This window comes from Taurulus bubalis, assembly GCF_910589615.1.
Source record: "Taurulus bubalis genome assembly, chromosome: 12".
NCBI classification, from domain to species: Eukaryota; Metazoa; Chordata; class Actinopteri; order Perciformes; family Cottidae; genus Taurulus; species Taurulus bubalis.
Window position 1 is genome coordinate 25,871,086 of NC_136600.1, and position 17,539 is coordinate 25,888,624.

General features: G+C 48.5%; 2 protein-coding genes across 2 annotated transcripts in view; both read right to left on the reverse strand.

Moving 5' to 3' along the window:
• Positions 1-8,280, reverse strand: part of bbs9 (Bardet-Biedl syndrome 9) — a gene marked incomplete at both ends in the record, with an annotated part of 88,731 nt that extends 80,451 nt beyond the window's left edge. The window contains 4 exons of the mRNA XM_079227381.1: positions 6,138-6,251; positions 6,354-6,418; positions 7,503-7,656; positions 8,169-8,280. Coding sequence (XP_079083507.1) covers positions 6,138-6,251; positions 6,354-6,418; positions 7,503-7,656; positions 8,169-8,280 — 445 coding nt within the window. The remainder of the gene's footprint in view (positions 1-6,137; positions 6,252-6,353; positions 6,419-7,502; positions 7,657-8,168) is intronic.
• Positions 8,281-12,913: 4,633 nt separating this feature from the next.
• Positions 12,914-17,539, reverse strand: part of capn7 (calpain 7) — a gene marked incomplete at its 3' end in the record, with an annotated part of 11,492 nt that continues 6,866 nt past the window's right edge. The window contains exons 11-21 of the mRNA XM_079227040.1: positions 17,122-17,228; positions 16,820-16,940; positions 16,584-16,728; positions 16,092-16,191; positions 15,841-15,976; positions 15,682-15,757; positions 15,440-15,585; positions 15,249-15,311; positions 14,728-14,858; positions 14,527-14,619; positions 12,914-13,058 (exon numbers count right to left, since the gene is read on the reverse strand). Coding sequence (XP_079083166.1) covers positions 12,914-13,058; positions 14,527-14,619; positions 14,728-14,858; positions 15,249-15,311; positions 15,440-15,585; positions 15,682-15,757; positions 15,841-15,976; positions 16,092-16,191; positions 16,584-16,728; positions 16,820-16,940; positions 17,122-17,228 — 1,263 coding nt within the window. The remainder of the gene's footprint in view (positions 13,059-14,526; positions 14,620-14,727; positions 14,859-15,248; positions 15,312-15,439; positions 15,586-15,681; positions 15,758-15,840; positions 15,977-16,091; positions 16,192-16,583; positions 16,729-16,819; positions 16,941-17,121; positions 17,229-17,539) is intronic.

Sequence of the window (17,539 nt, forward strand, 5' to 3'; positions counted from 1 at the left end):
AGACGCTAACTCGTGGTCGTGAGACGCTAACACGGGGTCGTGAGACGCTAAAACGTGGTCGTGAGACGCTAAAACATGGTCGTGAGACGCTAACTCGTGGTCGTGAGACGCTAAAACGTGGTCGTGAGACGCTAACTCGTGGTCGTGAGACGCTAACACGGGGTCGTGAGACGCTAACACGGGGTCATGAGACGCTAACTCGTGGTCGTGAGATGCAAACACGTGGTCGTGAGACGCTCGTGAGACGCTAACACGTGGTCGTGAGACGCGAACACGTGGTCGTGAGACGCTAACACGTGGTCGTGAGACGCTAACACGTGGTCGTGAGACGCTAACTCGTGGTCGTGAGACGCTAACTCGTGGTCGTGAGACGCTAACTCGTGGTCGTGAGACGCTAACACGGGGTCGTGAGACGCTAACTCGTGGTCGTGAGACGCTAACACGTGGTCGTGAGACGCTCGTGAGACGCTAACACGTGGTCGTGAGACGCTAACACGTGGTCGTGAGACGCTAACTCGTGGTCGTGAGACGCTAACACGGGGTCGTGAGACGCTAACTCGTGGTCGTGAGACGCTAACGCGGGGTCGTGAGACGCTAAAACGTGGTCGTGAGACGCAAAAACATGGTCGTGAGACGCTAACTCGTGGTCGTGAGACGCTAAAACGTGGTCGTGAGACGCTAACTCGTGGTCGTGAGACGCTAACACGGGGTCGTGAGACGCTAACACGGGGTCATGAGACGCTAACTCGTGGTCGTGAGATGCTAACACGTGGTCGTGAGACGCTAACTCGTGGTCGTGAGACGCTAACTCGTGGTCGTGAGACGCTAACTCGTGGTCGTGAGACGCTAACACGGGGTCGTGAGACGCTAACTCGTGGTCGTGAGATGCAAACACGTGGTCGTGAGATGCAAACACGTGGTCGTGAGACGCTAACACGTGGTCGTGAGACGCTCGTGAGACGCTAACACGTGGTCGTGAGACGCTAACACGTGGTCGTGAGACGCTAACTCGTGGTCGTGAGATGCAAACACGTGGTCGTGAGATGCAAACACGTGGTCGTGAGATGCAAACACGTGGTCGTGAGACGCTAACACGTGGTCGTGAGACGCTCGTGAGACGCTAACACGTGGTCGTGAGACGCTAACACGTGGTCGTGAGACGCTAACTCGTGGTCGTGAGACGCTAACACGGGGTCGTGAGACGCTAAAACGTGGTCGTGAGACGCTAAAACATGGTCGTGAGACGCTAACTCGTGGTCGTGAGACGCTAACTCGTGATCGTGAGACGCTAACTCGTGGTCGTGAGACGCAAACACGTGGTCGTGAGACGCTTGTGAGACGCTAACACGTGGTTATGAGATGCTAACATGTGGTCGTGAGACGCTAACACGTGGTCGTGAGACGCTAACTCGTGGTCGTGAGACGCTAACACGGGGTCGTGAGACGCTAAAACGTGGTCGTGAGACGCTAAAACATGGTCGTGAGACGCTAACTCGTGATCGTGAGACGCTAACTCGTGATCGTGAGACGCTAACTCGTGGTCGTGAGACGCTAACACGTGGTCGTGAAACGCTTGTGAGACGCTAACACGTGGTCGTGAGACGCTAACACGTGGTCGTGAGACGCTAACACGTGGTCGTGAGGCGCTAACACGTGGTCGTGAGACGCTTGTGAGACGCTAACACGTGGTTATGAGATGCTAACACGTGGTCGTGAGACGCTAACACGTGGTCGTGAGACGCTGACGCGTGGTCGTGAGACGCTAACTCGTGGTCTAGAGATGCTAACACGTGGTCATGAGACGCTAACACATGGTCGTGAGACGCTAACACGTGGTCAACAGATGCTAACACATGGACGGATGACGCTAACACATGGTCGTGAGACGCTAACACGTGGTCGTGAGACGCTAACACGTGGTGTAGAGACGCAAACTCGTGGTCGTGAGACGCTAACTCGTGGTCGTGAGACGCTAACACGTGGTCGTGAGACGCTAACACGGGGTCGTGAGACGCTAACTCGTGGTCGTGAGATGCAAACACGTGGTCGTGAGACGCTAACTCGTGGTCGTGAGATGCAAACACGTGGTCGTGAGACGCTAACACGTGGTCGTGAGACGCTCGTGAGACGCTAACACGTGGTCGTGAGACGCTAACTCGTGGTCGTGAGACGCTAACAATGGATCGTGAGACGCTAAAACGTGGTCGTGAGACGCTAAAACGTGGTCGTGAGACGCTAACTCGTGGTCGTGAGACGCTAACTCGTGGTCGTGAGACGCTAACACGGGGTCGTGAGACGCTAACACGGGGTCGTGAGATGCAAACACGTGGTCGTGAGACGCTTGTGAGACGCTAACACGTGGTCGTGAGACGCTAACACGTGGTCGTGAGACGCTAACACGTGGTCGTGAGACGCTAACACGTGGTCGTGAGACGCTAACACGTGGTCGTGAGACGCTAACACGTGGTCGTGAGACGCTAACACGTGGTCGTGAGACGCTAACTCGTGATCGTGAGACGCTAAAACGTGGTCGTGAGACGCTAACACGTGGTCGTGAGACGCTCGTGAGACGCAAACACGCGGTCGTGAGACGCTAACACGCGGTCGTGAGACGCTTGTGAGACGCTAACACCTGGTCGTGAGACGTTAACACATGGTCGTGAGATGCTAGCACGTGGTCATCTTTTAAAAAAAAGAAGAAAGCATTTTAACAGACGTGTCGTCTTCAGTTATCAGCGCAGCGTTTCTTCGTGTGTAAACTTCCTTAATGTGGAAAATCTCTGGAAGTACTCAAGCTCCAGCTCAGGAGGATGTCAAACATATGGTCTGCCGGCCAGAAATGGCCGCCTGGAGGTCCACCCCGGCCCACTGGATGACTCTACTAAGTGGTAAAGATGGCAGAGAATTAATTAATTCCAAATGCAAAGCTACTCTGCACCGCTCAATGGAAGGAACACAATATTCTGCCTCTACGTCGCTAGAAGAACACCAGACTTTGCAGAAGCACGTGAGAATAGAAGATACATGAATGTGTGGCGGGTTTGAGGAAACCACAGCTGGTTTTTAGTCGTAGCCGAGCTCATTTTGAACACTTTTGGGGTTCTACTTTTACTTCTTTATACTAGAAGAAGGGCCATGAACTGAAACCGTCCCGGTACCTGGTGCTCGTTTCCCGCCCTGAAACACCGTAGCGGCAGCGCGTGCACGTGCACACCAGCGCGTGCACGTGCACACCAGCGCGTGCACGTGTGACTCACGCGCCCAGAACGTGCCAAAGAGCCCGTGTGAGCGCTCAGACACAGCAGAGGAAACGGGCCTAAATTAGCGTCATTAATAAGACAAGTCCAACAAAGCACAGAGGCTGGCCGTACACCGCAGGGGGCGGAGCCTGGAGAGAGGGTGTGTGTGTGTGTGTGTGTGTGTGTGTGTGTGTGTGTGTGTGTGTGTGTGTGTGTGGCCTGAATGTGACCCAAACCCAAAGTCAGCCCAGCTATTAGAGCAGTATTAGTACAGAGCTGCTATTACAGCGCCTAAAGCACTGCTAAATGGCTGCAATTACACACACACACACACACACACACACACACACACACACACACACACACACACACGTAAGAGAGTAACTTTTGAGTAAAGGAAACACAGATTGTCTCACGTGCTTACGGGAGATCTGTAGGACGAATATAAAGTGAGATGAATCTAAGGGGTTGAAGATTATTCTTGATATATAGTTTAATAAAGTCTGGATTTATCTCAGCCATCAGGAGGTTACGCAATCAGCGCCAGAAGTGGACATGAATCAAATATATGCAGAGTGGAAGTTGAGGATGAACTATTCTGTCGGTGATTTATCTCGTTGGTACGATCTGGTTATTTGAGGCAAAGATCAGTTATCCACGTCACAGACGCTGAATCTCCCAGAGGGCCGTGCTGCTCTGGAGCTGACCTCTGACCTGCGTCTGGAGAGGGGATTTAAAGAAAAGGGGGATTCCCCCGCCAGAGGCCGAACAGGATCCCATTCATTAAGCTGCAGGAGCTGCAACATGCACTGGCCTGCAGCGCCATCTAGTGGTGACCAGGGGGAGAGCAGGAGGAGAGAGGAGCGAGTGATGAGAGAGAGAGAGAGGGAGAGAGAGAGACAGGGAGAGAGAGACAGGGAGAGAGAGAGACAGGAAGAGAGACAAGGAGAGAGAGACAGGGAGAGAGAGAGAGAGAGAGAGACAGGGGGAGAGAGACAGGGGGAGAGACAAGGAGAGGGAGACAGGGGGAGAGAGACAAGGAGAGAGACAAGGAGAGAGACAAGGAGAGGGAGAGACAGGAAGAGAGACAGGGAGAGAGAGAGAGAGAGAAAGAGAGGGAGAGAGAGACAGGGAGAGAGACAAGGAGAGAGACAGGGGGAGAGACAAGGAGAGAGACAAGGAGAGGGAGAGACAGGAAGAGAGACAGGGAGAGAGAGAGAGAGACAAGGAGAGAGAGAGACAGGAAGAGGGAGAGAGAGACAGTAAGAAAGAGAGAGAGAGAGGGACAGGGAGAGAGAGATAGGGAGAGAAAGAGAGAGACAGGGCGAGAGGCAGAGAGACAAGGAGAGAGACAAGGAGAGGGAGAGACAGGAAGAGGGAGAGAGAGACAGTAAGAAAGAGAGAGAGAGAGGGACAGGGAGAGAGAGATAGGGAGAGAAAGAGAGAGACAGGGCGAGAGGCAGAGAGACAAGGAGAGAGACAAGGAGAGGGAGAGACAGGAAGAGGGAGAGAGAGACAGTAAGAAAGAGAGAGAGAGAGGAACAGGGAGAGAGAGATAGGGAGAGAAAGAGAGAGACAGGGCGAGAGGCAGAGAGACAAGAAGAGAGACAGGGATAGGGAGGGAGAGAAAGACAGAAAGAGAGAGAGAGAGACAAACATCTTTGTACGACCAGAAAACGGCACGTGGAAACATATAAGGCATGTTGGATTTACCGCAGACGAGGTATTGGTTTTAACGAGCACACTGTTCTTCCTATCAATCAATCTCTCTCTCACACACACACACACACACACACACACCTACACACACACACACACACACACACACACACACACACAGTCCATCAAGCCAGGCCACAGTCTGGCAATTTCTCTTCACTCACCTCGACAATACAGCCTTTATTTGGAAATGCCATTTTCTCTACTTTAAAGGGGGTTCCCCTCTGTGTGTGTGTGTGTGTGTGTGTGTGTGTGTGTGTGTGTGTGTGTGTGTGTGTGTGTGTGTGTGTGTGTGTGTGTGTGTGTGTGTGTGTGTTTTCCTTGGATGCAGACTACTGAAGGGCTTTCCCCTACTTGGTTTTTCCAAAAGCCCAATTGACTGGATCTCTCACCCTCCCTCCTTCTCTTCCCCTCTCCCTCTCCCTCCCTCCTTCTCTCTCCCCCTCTCCCTCTCCCTCTGCACAGATGATGTTTGATCAAGTACACACATTTGTACTTGTACAGGAAACTCTCTGACGTAATGAATTCTCTCTGATGTATTGTTTTGTATAGTACAGTGTTGTACTATAATATTTGTAATATATTAGGCCACTAAATTGTAATAACCTGCTCAGAAACTACAGATGAAACGATCTCTCTAGCTAACACACATTTACATCGAGGTGGAAACTGAAATGTTGATTATGTGCACAGATCCTGGTAAATAAATAATTAATAAGTGTTCAGCTTCAAACAAAGTTTTAAAAAGTTCTAGCCCAAAGTGAGGACAAGCCAAACTGTTCGCACTTGGCAAAAAAGTCCTCACTCCCAAGTTTAAAACTTAAAATTGACACACAACAGCGCGCGTGTGTATGTGTCTATGCGTGTGTGTGTGTGTGTGTGTGTGTGTGTGTGTGTGTGTGTGTGTGTGTGTGTGTGTGTGTGGTATCGGTCATCACCCAGAGTGTAGGAAACAGTGTTCTCATTTATATTTATATGAAAGAGGATCTCTCCACCAACAAACACACTAATTTACCTTAAATAGATACATCTCACGCGCGCACACACACACACACGCGCACGCACACACACACACACACACACACACACACACACACACACACACACACACACACACACACACACACACACACACACACACACACACACACACACACACACACACACACACACTCGTACCTGTGACGCCTCCGAAGGGCCCGTAGGTCATGTTGCACACGGTCCTCTTGAGGTTGTGCTCGTAGACCAGCTTCAGCTGGTACTGGTCCCCGTGCTCCACGTTCCCCGCGGTTCCTGCAAACACGGACCAGACGTTCAGTCCGTCTCCACGGGACGGGACACGGAGAGCGGGACACGGAGAGCGGGACACGGAGAGCGGGACACGGAGAGCGTTACCTGAGACGGAGAAGATGGAACACTTCCTGGGGTGAAGAACCGCCAGGTGAAGAAGGTCCGAACACCTGGAGAGACAACGAAGAGACACACTGTGACGCAACACAATCCTCATGGACAGCAACATTACATTTTCTAGTGAGGACCTCTAGTCTCATTCAGGAGGACGAGTGTTCTAGTGAGGACCTCTAGTCTCATTCAGGAGGACGAGTGTTCTAGTGAGGACCTCTAGTCTCATTCAGGAGGACAAGTGTTCTAGTGAGGACCTCTAGTCTCATTAAGGAGGACGAGTGTTCTAGTGAGGACCTCTAGTCTCATTAAGGAGGACGAGTGTTCTAGTGAGGACCTCTAGTCTCATTCAGGAGGACGAGTGTTCTAGTGAGGACCTCTAGTCTCATTCAGGAGGACGAGTGTTCTAGTGAGGACCTCTAGTCTCATTCAGGAGGACGAGTGTTCTAGTGAGGACCTCTAGTCTCATTCAGGAGGACGAGTGTTCTAGTGAGGACCTCTAGTCTCATTCAGGAGGACAAGTGTTCTAGTGAGGACCTCTAGTCTCATTCAGGAGGACGAGTGTTCTAGTGAGGACCTCTAGTCTCATTCAGGAGGACGAGTGTTCTAGTGAGGACCTCTAGTCTCATTCAGGAGGACGAGTGTTCTAGTGAGGACCTCTAGTCTCATTCAGGAGGACGAGTGTTCTAGTGAGGACCTCTAGTCTCATTCAGGAGGACGAGTGTTCTAGTGAGGACGTCTAGTCTCATTCAGGAGGACGAGTGTTCTAGTGAGGACCTCTAGTCTCATTCAGGAGGACGAGTGTTCTAGTGAGGACCTCTAGTCTCATTCAGGAGGACGAGTGTTCTAGTGAGGACCTCTAGTCTCATTCAGGAGGACGAGTGTTCTAGTGAGGACCTCTAGTCTCATTCAGGAGGACGAGTGTTCTAGTGAGGACCTCTAGTCTCATTCAGGAGGACGAGTGTTCTAGTGAGGACCTCTAGTCTCATTCAGTCTAAGAAACGCAAACACTTCTAAATCAGTGTGTGCAGTTTTTTTCTGCATATTCCTTTATTAGTCGCAGTGTCCAGTAAAACCTCCCGTTTGTTCAGAGGGCAGAAGACTGGATTCAGAGGGACCCCGGTGGTTTTGAGTTCTACTTACGAGACGAACTTGCCCACTTCCACCTGGACGATGGCGTTCTGGAGCTGCACTTCCAGCAGCAGGGCCTCGGCCGGAGCGCCCTCGCTGGTCTTGGTGTCGGCGTGCGGGGAGAATATCCTCAGCATCCCCATGTAGCTGCCCACCACCACCTTGTCTGCAGAGTTAAATCAAATGTATTGAATGTAGAACATGTGTGTGTTGTTCTTCCTTCACATGTTTAAAGTCAGGGTTCACACACATTCTGACCAATGCATCTCCATGACTTTTCCATGACTTTAACCTATATTTCCTTGACCAAACATTTAGTGAAATCTGGGTGTAAACAGTAAAAAGTGAGTAAATGTAGTATTTAAACTAACAATGACAATACAAAGCAAAACCTTAAATGACTCAAATGAATGAGACAATAGTTCATTATATTCATTATTTCAAACTCAGCGTAAATGAACGACATGAACACATGAATATAACACATTTACATGACTTTTACTAAACTTTTTCGGATTTACATTTTTTAAATTACTTTTCCGGACCTGGAAGTAACCATTTTAAAATTCGTTAGGGAGTTGGCTTTGACTGGTTAGGATCTTTCACGCACACACACACACACACACACACACACACACACACACACACACACACACACACACACACACACACACACACCATGCCCGGTGCCGCTGTTGTCCACGTCTCCGACACATAGACATCCCTGGTCGAACTCCTCCCCCTCGCCGAGCGTCGCCGACCACCAATCACGAGCCTTGAACAGAGACATGCTGCCTCTGATTGGACGGAGAGAGAAGCAAAGAGTTGGGTTCAGTAATCATTCAATTAGATACCTTCCAACTCATAATGTGTACATTTCATTTGAGCTGTTGAGCGCCTCGCTTCAGGGGCCACAACCGAGTTAAGGGACGGGTTGGGGGCCTCACATCAGGGGCCACAACAGAGAGAAGCTGTCCTTCCTCCTGCTGGTCACAGATCAAACCTCCAACAAGCAGCTCCGCCTCCAGCAGCCAAAGAGGCTCTCAATGCTCGTGTGCACCGGCAGCCAATGGCTGACCAGGCGACCAGGTCACATGACCAGATCTAAGTATGAGAGCTGAGCAGCTTTTCTAGTGCTGAGCAGGTGGAACGCTCAGCTAATCCAGAGGGAATCCACCCCGTCTCCAGAACACAGACATGCACTGCCTCAAGCAGGAAGCTGGTAGAAACGTCGACATTAATTCCACCAGCGGAGACTAAAGCGACGACCTGACCACCTCCCTAATAGACCTGGGTCGGCCCGGGGAGGGACGTTCAGGCTCGGTGTCAGTACTTAATAAATAACAATAAGCATTGAATTAAAATAGATGAAAAGATGTATACACTGACTCAAAAGATGCATTCTGAAGCTTCAGCTCATTATAGCTAAAGTTTACACGCTAACAGAGACACTTTCACTATTAGGCTTTGGCTGTAAAAACTAAACAAAACAAACAAAAACAAAGTTCCAAACATGTCATACACAATAATAGTCACACCTCAATTATATATATATTATTATATATATAATTGAGGTGTGATTATTATTGAAATGTATGAAATGTTTGGAACTTTGTTTTTGTATAATTTTTTTATGACATATTTACCACCGTAATTTACACGGAACTACACATTCTTATCTAAATGTCACATCCATTCCAGTTAACACTTTGACACACACACACACACACACACACACACACACACACACACACACACACCCTCTGAATACAGTTAGAGATAAAAATATTACAGTACATCATCTGTGCAGTTTGAAACACAAAAAGCTTGCAGGTGTGTACACACACATAGTGTGTGTGTGTGTGTGTGTGTGTGTGTGTGTGTGTGTGTCATCCCAGCTGCTAAACACCAGGTAATATGTCTGTGCAAAAACACAACACGATGGATTTGCACACGCACGCACGCACGCACGCACGCACACACACACACACACACACACACACACACACACACACACACACACACACACACACACACACACACACACACCCGGTTCCAGTAACAGGTGCATTACCTGGCGCAGCAGCGTGTACATGAAGTGAGTGTCACAGAGACACACAGAGAAGAGAAACAGGCGCGAGCTGTTCGAAGCCGTTCGGCTGAAAGTCGCCCGTTAACACCGGCTGAACTAGCTCGTGACGTTAGCTCGCGCCACGTTACCTGGATAGCAGGTTAGCGGCTCGAGAGCGAGGTCGCTACCGGTTACTTCTGCTCTTACCGTCGTGCGCTCGAGCCCGGTCCGTAAAAGCGACGGTTGGTTCGGTCCCCGCTCACTCAGAAATCACACTTCTCGCTCGCGGCCATCGTCCTGTTGTCATGGCACTGACGCTCAACGGAGAAGCCGGGTGCTTGTGCGCAGGAACGGAAGTAGATTGGGAAATTAAGTTTTTTAAATTATTTGTAAGACAGTGTTCCGATTCAACAGGCTCGTACGAGACTAAACTGTGGTCAAGTCAGTTTTGGTCAAGACAGTGTCCAGCTGCCTTCAAAGAATAGACAGGAAGTCACAGAAACACTCACTTCCGGGTAGAAGTTAAGGATTAAAGATGGGACACAAAAACACATGAAAGTAGAGATTATATATATATATATATATATATATATATATATATATATATATATATATATATATATATATATATATATATTACACAGATTTATTCATCAAGCATTTTATTTTGTTATTGAAGCTGTTTTGACAAAAAACAAGTAAATAGATTATTTTAAATAGACAGGAAGTCACAGAAACAGTCACTTCCGGTTATAGCAAATCTGTAGGCTACTTGTAGTTTACAGACCTTGTTTGGATTTATTCATGTGTGTATATTCATGTGTAAATGTGTGTGTAGCTGTATCCTTTGTTCTTTTTGTCTGCCTGTGAAATACATTACTACTGGTTTTGATATGTGTTGTATAAATAAGATTTTGTATTATCAACCACACAAGATGTCAAAATTCTTCATCATTAGGCCTCTCTCCATGTTGAGCATATTGATCAAATTAACTTTTTACAGAATGTATCTGATAGAAAAAGTAGAAGCTCTGATTACTGTTGCTCCTCTATCAAAATAAAAGCCCCTTTCCCAAATAAATGAACAACAGAAGAGCCCAGACAGAAGCAGAAACCATTTCCTGTATTCAAAGTTTGAACACGTCAGTCGACCCAACATTTAGTGCAAGTTTTGCAAACATTAAATCATCATTCATACAACAGGTTGCTGCAAGATTGTCCCGCTGCATACTTTAAATTAGTCGGCTTGTTGCCAATTCAAATTACATCGTGACAGAGATATGGCATTCATAATAATGACAATGATTTACAATCAATCAACAAATGGATATATGACAAAAAATACTTGGCAATGGATATTTAAAGCTATATTTCACTCACTGAATAGAACATTCCAACCTTTTAGCACAACAGCAATTATAGTTCATGTACAGTCAGCCCTGGCTTCATTATGAATTATTGTTAACAGTTCTTATGGGAGCGAAAACTGTCATTATGCTCTCAAGAATTATGACTGTGAACCCCAAAAAAAAAGAATGATCAAAAAGCAAAGCCAAAGCGTGTCAACATAACAAAATAAAAATAAAAAGTGGACTATATTGTTGTAGTATTGTTCAGTGCACAGCGCCTACACTGACATAACACTAGTGTCCAAACAAGATTAATAGAAACGCAAAACTATTACAAATATAAATCAAGTCAAAATGGCAAAAAGTCATCACCCGTTCCAGATTTCCTCTGGTTTAAATCGAATATGTTGTAGTTTTTAAACCGGTTGGTGGGATAAAACGACCTTCTGACCGTGTGAGGGACATTTCCTAAAATACATTTTATGAGCTAAATACTTAATGAAGTGAAACAATGATGAAAGGACAATAATCTCATTACGTTTGGCTTTACATTCACTGCAGCAGCGCACAGGTGTGTGTCTCCTAAACACCATTAACCCTTCATGTAAACGTAACAATAACACAAATGTAATGTTTAAAGATTAGATATATGACGACATGTTCACTGCAGCGTAACCACGACTACTGCCGAGGAATCTGTGACGCGACCGCGAAGCTTTTCTTCTTCAGAGATAAGAGATAAACGTTTGTACATGACAGAGTGCTGAGGGGGAAGGAAACAAGGTGAGGAAACAAGGTGAGGAAAGAGGGTGAAGCAACAAGGTGAGGAAAGAGGGTGAGGAAACAAGTTGAGGAAACAAGTGGAGGAAAGAGGGTGAGGAAACAGGGTGAGGAAACAGGGTGAGGAAAGAGGGTGAGGAAACGAGGTGAGGAAACAAAATGAGGAAACAGGGTGAGGAAACAAAATGAGGAAACAAGGTGAGGAAAGAGGGTGAAGAGACAAGGTGAGGAAACAAGGTGAGGAAACAGGGTGAGGAAACAGGGTGAGGAAACAGGGTGAGGGAAGAGGGTGAGGAAACAGGGTGAGGAAACAGGGTGAGGAAAGAGGGTGAGGAAACGAGGTGAGGAAACAAAATGAGGAAACAGGGTGATGAAACAAAGTGAGGAAACTGGGAGAGGAAACAAAGTGAGGAAATTGGGTGAGGAAACAAAATGAGGGAACAAGGTGAGAAAACAAGGTGAGGAAACAAGGTGAGGAAACAAAGTGAGGAAACAAGGTGAGGAAACGAGGTGAGGAAACAAGATGAGGAAACTTCTATATACAGTAAACATAAATGAGAAATGATTAAAATAAAAGTGCAGTATATCAAGAAAAAAGTAAACAGCGGACGTTACTTGGCAAAACATTTATGTTTTTCTTCTTTTTCTTTCCCTGTAAAAGTTTGATAGTGACAGTCAGTCAAGCGCACGCACGCACGCACGCACGCACGCACACACACACACACACACACACACACACACACACACACACACACACTTTCCCTGTGGTGCTGCTCTTTCCATAAAAAAGAAGTTATAATGACCCTGAATTGTATTTCTTTCTAATTTCTTTGTGATAATGTGACGTACAGATTTAAATGAGAGCTACTCAAGTGTTCGCAGTGGGAAGTTCATTCATAAACAAAAGAAAGAAAAAGTAATTATCCTCTTTCCCTGATGTGACTCTATGGGGGAAAGCGGCCATTTTGTTTACCCCGTTACTTCTCCGCATCCGGTTGAGTCCAGGATGTGGTCATGTAATCATCTCATGAGAACCAGGAAGTCCATGCTCCGTTCTATGTCCCTCTTACTAGAATTTGATCTTTTAATATTTGCTGTCCTCGTCATGCGTGATGTCATCAAAGGGACGTCCCCAGTGAAGGTTTAAGAGAGAAGCCGAGGGGAAAAGGCTGAGACACATTCTGTAGTCGTGGCGTTTCGTGGAGGCCTCATCACCTCCGTCTTCACTGGAGCTGGGAGACCTTGAGGGCCGAGGTGCCGGCAAAGTCCAGGAAGAAGGGTCCTTCCTGTTTGGGCAGGAAGGTGGTGGGGACGACGTTGTAGAGGCCGGCTGGGACGAGGTCCGCCTCCATGTAGCAGAAGCCACACCTGAGGAGAGAAGAGACGCTCAGCTCTACGGAGGTGAAGACACATGCAGGCAGAGAAAGATGTCTGCCTCTCTGTCTTTGTCTCTTTGTCTCTCTGTCTCTCTGTCTCTCTACCTCTCTGTCTCTCTGTCTCTCTGTCTTTGTCTCTTTGTCTCTCTGTCTCTTTGTCTCTTTGTCTCTTTGTCTCTCTGTCTCTCTGTCTCTTTGTCTCTTTGTCTCTCTGTCTCTCTGTCTCTTTGTCTCTTTGTCTCTTTGTCTCTCTGTCTCTCTGTCTTTGTCTCTCTGTCTCTCTGTCTCTCTGTGTCTCTCTGTCTCTCTACCTCTCTGTCTCTCTACCTCTCTGTCTCTCTACCTCTCTGTCTCTCTACCTCTCTGTCTCTCTACCTCTCTACCTCTCTGTCTCTCTACCTCTCTGTCTCTCTGTCTCTCTACCTCTCTGTCTCTCTACCTCTCTGTCTCTTTGTCTCTCTGTCTCTCTACCTCTCTGTCTCTCTGTCTCTGTCTCTCTACCTCTCTGTCTCTCTGTCTCTCTGTCTCTCTACCTCTCTGTCTCTCTACCTCTCTACCTCTTTGTCTCTCTGTCTCTCTACCTCTCTGTCTCTTTGTCTCTCTACCTCTCTGTCTCTCTACCTCTCTACCTCTCTGTCTCTCTACCTCTCTACCTCTCTGTCTCTCTACCTCTCTGTCTCTCTGTCTCTCTACCTCTCTGTCTCTCTACCTCTCTGTCTCTTTGTCTCTCTGTCTCTCTACCTCTCTGTCTCTCTGTCTCTGTCTCTCTACCTCTCTGTCTCTCTGTCTCTCTGTCTCTCTACCTCTCTGTCTCTCTGTCTCTCTACCTCTCTGTCTCTCTGTCTCTCTGTCTCTCTACCTCTCTGTCTCTCTGTCTCTCTACCTCTCTACCTCTTTGTCTCTCTACCTCTCTGTCTCTCTACCTCTCTGTCTCTTTGTCTCTCTGTCTCTCTACCTCTCTGTCTCTCTGTCTCTCTGTCTCTCTGTCTCTCTACCTCTCTGTCTCTCTGTCTCTCTACCTCTCTGTCTCTCTACCTCTCTGTCTCTCTACCTCTCTGTCTCTCTACCTCTCTACCTCTTTGTCTCTCTACCTCTCTGTCTCTCTACCTCTCTGTCTCTCTACCTCTCTACCTCTCTACCTCTCTGTCTCTCTGTCTCTCTACCTCTCTGTCTCTCTACCTCTTTGTCTCTCTGTCTCTCTACCTCTCTGTCTCTCTACCTCTTTGTCTCTCTGTCTCTGCCTCTCTGTCTCTCTACCTCTTTGTCTCTCTGTCTCTCTGCCTCTCTGTCTCTCTACCTCTCTGTCTCTCTGTCTCTCTACCTCTCTGTCTCTCTACCTCTCTGTCTCTCTCTCTCTGTCTCTCTGTCTCTGCCTCAGTCCGGAGTGAGACTCACATGATGGCTGAGAGGAGACAAAGAAGAAGACCGTCCTTCAGGTTTACTCTACTCTAAAACTGTACCTGTAATCTCCACTGTTCCTCTTCTGGGAGGCGGCCGGGCCGGCATCCCCCACCGTGGACACCGTCACCATCTCAAAGCCAACGCTGTACTGCCTGCAGACAGAAGAAGGGAGTCACTACCAGAGAGAGAGAGAGAGAGAGAGAGAGAGAGAGAGAGAGAGAGACAGACAGACAGACAGACAGACAGACAGACAGACAGACCTGGATCCTCGGAGCTCCACCAGCAGCGGCCCCGGCCTCTCCAGGTTGATCTGGTAGATGGGGTTGTGTTTGTACGAGTCCTTGTAGTTCCCACAGCCGCCGGCGCTCAGACCCTTCCACTGGCCGTTGATCTGGAGCACAAGACCTCGGTCATGTGTGTGTGTGTGAGTGAGTGAGTGAGTGAGTGAGTGAGTGAGTGAGTGAGTGAGTGAGTGAGTGAGTGAGTGAGTGAGTGAGTGAGTGAGTGAGTGAGTGAGTGAGTGAGTGAGTGAGTGAGTGAGTGAGTGAGTGAGTGAGTGAGTGAGTGAGTGAGTGAGTGAGTGAGTGAGTGTGTGTGTGTGTGTGTGTGTGTGTGTGTGTGTGTGTGTGTGTGTGTGTGTGTGTGTGTGTGTGTGTGTGTGTGTGTGTGTGTGTGTGTGTCCCCCTACATCGTTGTACTGCGGTGTGTGTGTGTGCGTGTGCGTGTGAGTGTGAGTGTGTGTGTGTGTGTGTGTGTGTGTGTGTGAGTGTGTACAACATACCCTTTTGGTTTGAGTGAAGGGATTTGGGATCTTGGAGAAGGTGAATTTGCATCCGGAGTAAACCTGCGGAGAGAGAGAGAGAGAGACCATGAATTATACGTGACCCAACAAATATCTGACACACACACACACACACACACACACACACACACACACACACACACAAATAAAACAAACAGTGCATTCCTCACCCGCAGCGTGTAGTTGATGGTGTTCTGCTTCTCGTACTGGGAGACCACCAGTGTGAAGGTGTGTGTTCCTGCGCTGGTCAGCTTCATCTTGGTCAGGTAGTGAGGGCTGTTGATGCGGATGCCGTCGATGTAAGGAGGGGGGTCGGCTGTGGGGCACCAAGTTCAACCATTAAAAACACATGTACATGTTTGGGATTAAACAGAGACAGTACATTCACTTTGAAACAACAGTTCCACCTCACCTGGGTAGTAAACCTTCTTCCCGTCCGTCTTGTAGACGACCAGAGTGATGAACTCCCTGTTTTGGGCAAAATCGTCCTGAGACAGAGAGAACACAGTCAGATGAAAGTGAAGCCCGACGGCATCGGAACCCACAAATAAAACCCACATTGAGTCCCTACCTTGTCGGTGATGTGTCTGGTGAGCAGCACCCACACGGCGGCCCCACCCGTGGGACACTGGACCTCCAGCTTGAACTGGGGGTTGTTGGCCAGACTGTAGACGTCCTTCACTGGGCCCTGCTTCCCATCCCAGCTACTGCAGACGACACACACACACACACACACACACACACACACACACACACCACCGCACTGAGCACAGACACCCTCACAATGCATCTATATGTTGGGGAACACACACACACACACACCTGTGAATACAGGAGGACTCTTTGAACAGGGCGGGGTTCCAGCTCAGGTAGATGACGTCATAGTACTGACAGAGGTCCTCCCAGGAGATCCAGAAAACACCTGGAGAGGAAAAATATGTTTTATTCCTTGTCTTAAAACCTGCATTCTCTCTCCTGACCACCAGGGGGCGACTCCTCTGGTTGTATAGAAGTCTATGCTTCATGTGTTAAAGCTGCATTCTCTCTACTGACCACCAGGGGGTGACTCCTCGGGTTGTATAGAAGTCTATGCTTCATGTGTTAAAGCTGCATTCTCTCTACTGACCACTAGGGGGTGACTCCTCAGGTTGTATAGAAGTCTATGCTTCATGTGTGAAAGCTGCATTCTCTCTACTGTCGACCAGGGGGCGACTCCTCTGGTTGTATAGAAGTATATTCTTCATGTGTTAAAGCTGCATTCTCTCTCCTGACCACCAGGGGGCGACTCTTTGCCAGGAAATAAAAAATAAATACCGTTGTCAAACTTCTGCGCTGTTTTGGGGTCAAAGTTGAGGTACTTGAGGAGCTCTGGCGTCCAGTTCTTCTCGTCGCGCTCGCTGTACCGGCCCTTCCACCGCAGGTGACTCCACGGGTTCTTCAGCTGCAGGAAGCGCATTCCCTGCGGACGCATGAACGCAACAGGTCACGGCGGGGAAAAGCTGCGCTTCCCCGGCTTGGCGGCGCGGGACGCTCGACTCCGATGCACCGACCTTGTGATCCCTGATGTCGAGGACGGCGTAGGCGTGCGTCGGCACCAAACCCCAGCGCTCCCCTTCCTCCTCCGTCATCACGCCTGTCGCCGTGGTGACGAGGACGCTGCCCCTGTGGAACCTGGGAAGGTAAAAGAGAGGAGAAGAGCATAAAAGCCCAGAGACGTGGGACAGAAACGGTGAGGAAAAACACACAAAAAGGAGGTGAAGAAGACGAGTTCCTTGATAAACTCAAGAAATCTCTCCTTTGTGTGTTTGTGTGTTTGTGTGTTTGTGTGTTTGTGTGTTTGTGCGTCGCTCACCTCTGGAAGAGCATGCGGAAAGTGTCGTCCTTGCTGAAGGACTGATTGTCCGAGTGCATGGCGATGCGTTCAGGGATCCAGCCGGTGAGCGCGTGCAGATCGATGTTCTGCAACACGGGAGGAAGTCAGCAAAAACGCCCACTCGCTGGCAACACTTTTATTTAGCTTTTATTTGCCTTTTTGCAATTTGTTTGGCCTTTTTGTGCCTTTTTTTTGGCCTTTCCCCCCTTTCTTTGCCCCCGCCCCTCCTTTTTCTTTAACTTTTTTCCCCTTTTCTTTGCCTTTTTTCCCCCTTTTCTTAACCTTTTCCCCCCTTTTCTTTGCCTTTTCCCCCCTTTTATTTGCCTTTTTTTCCCCTTTTCTTTGCCTTTTTTGCCAATTCTGTTTCATTTCAAGACGTGGAATTGGCTCAGAAGTA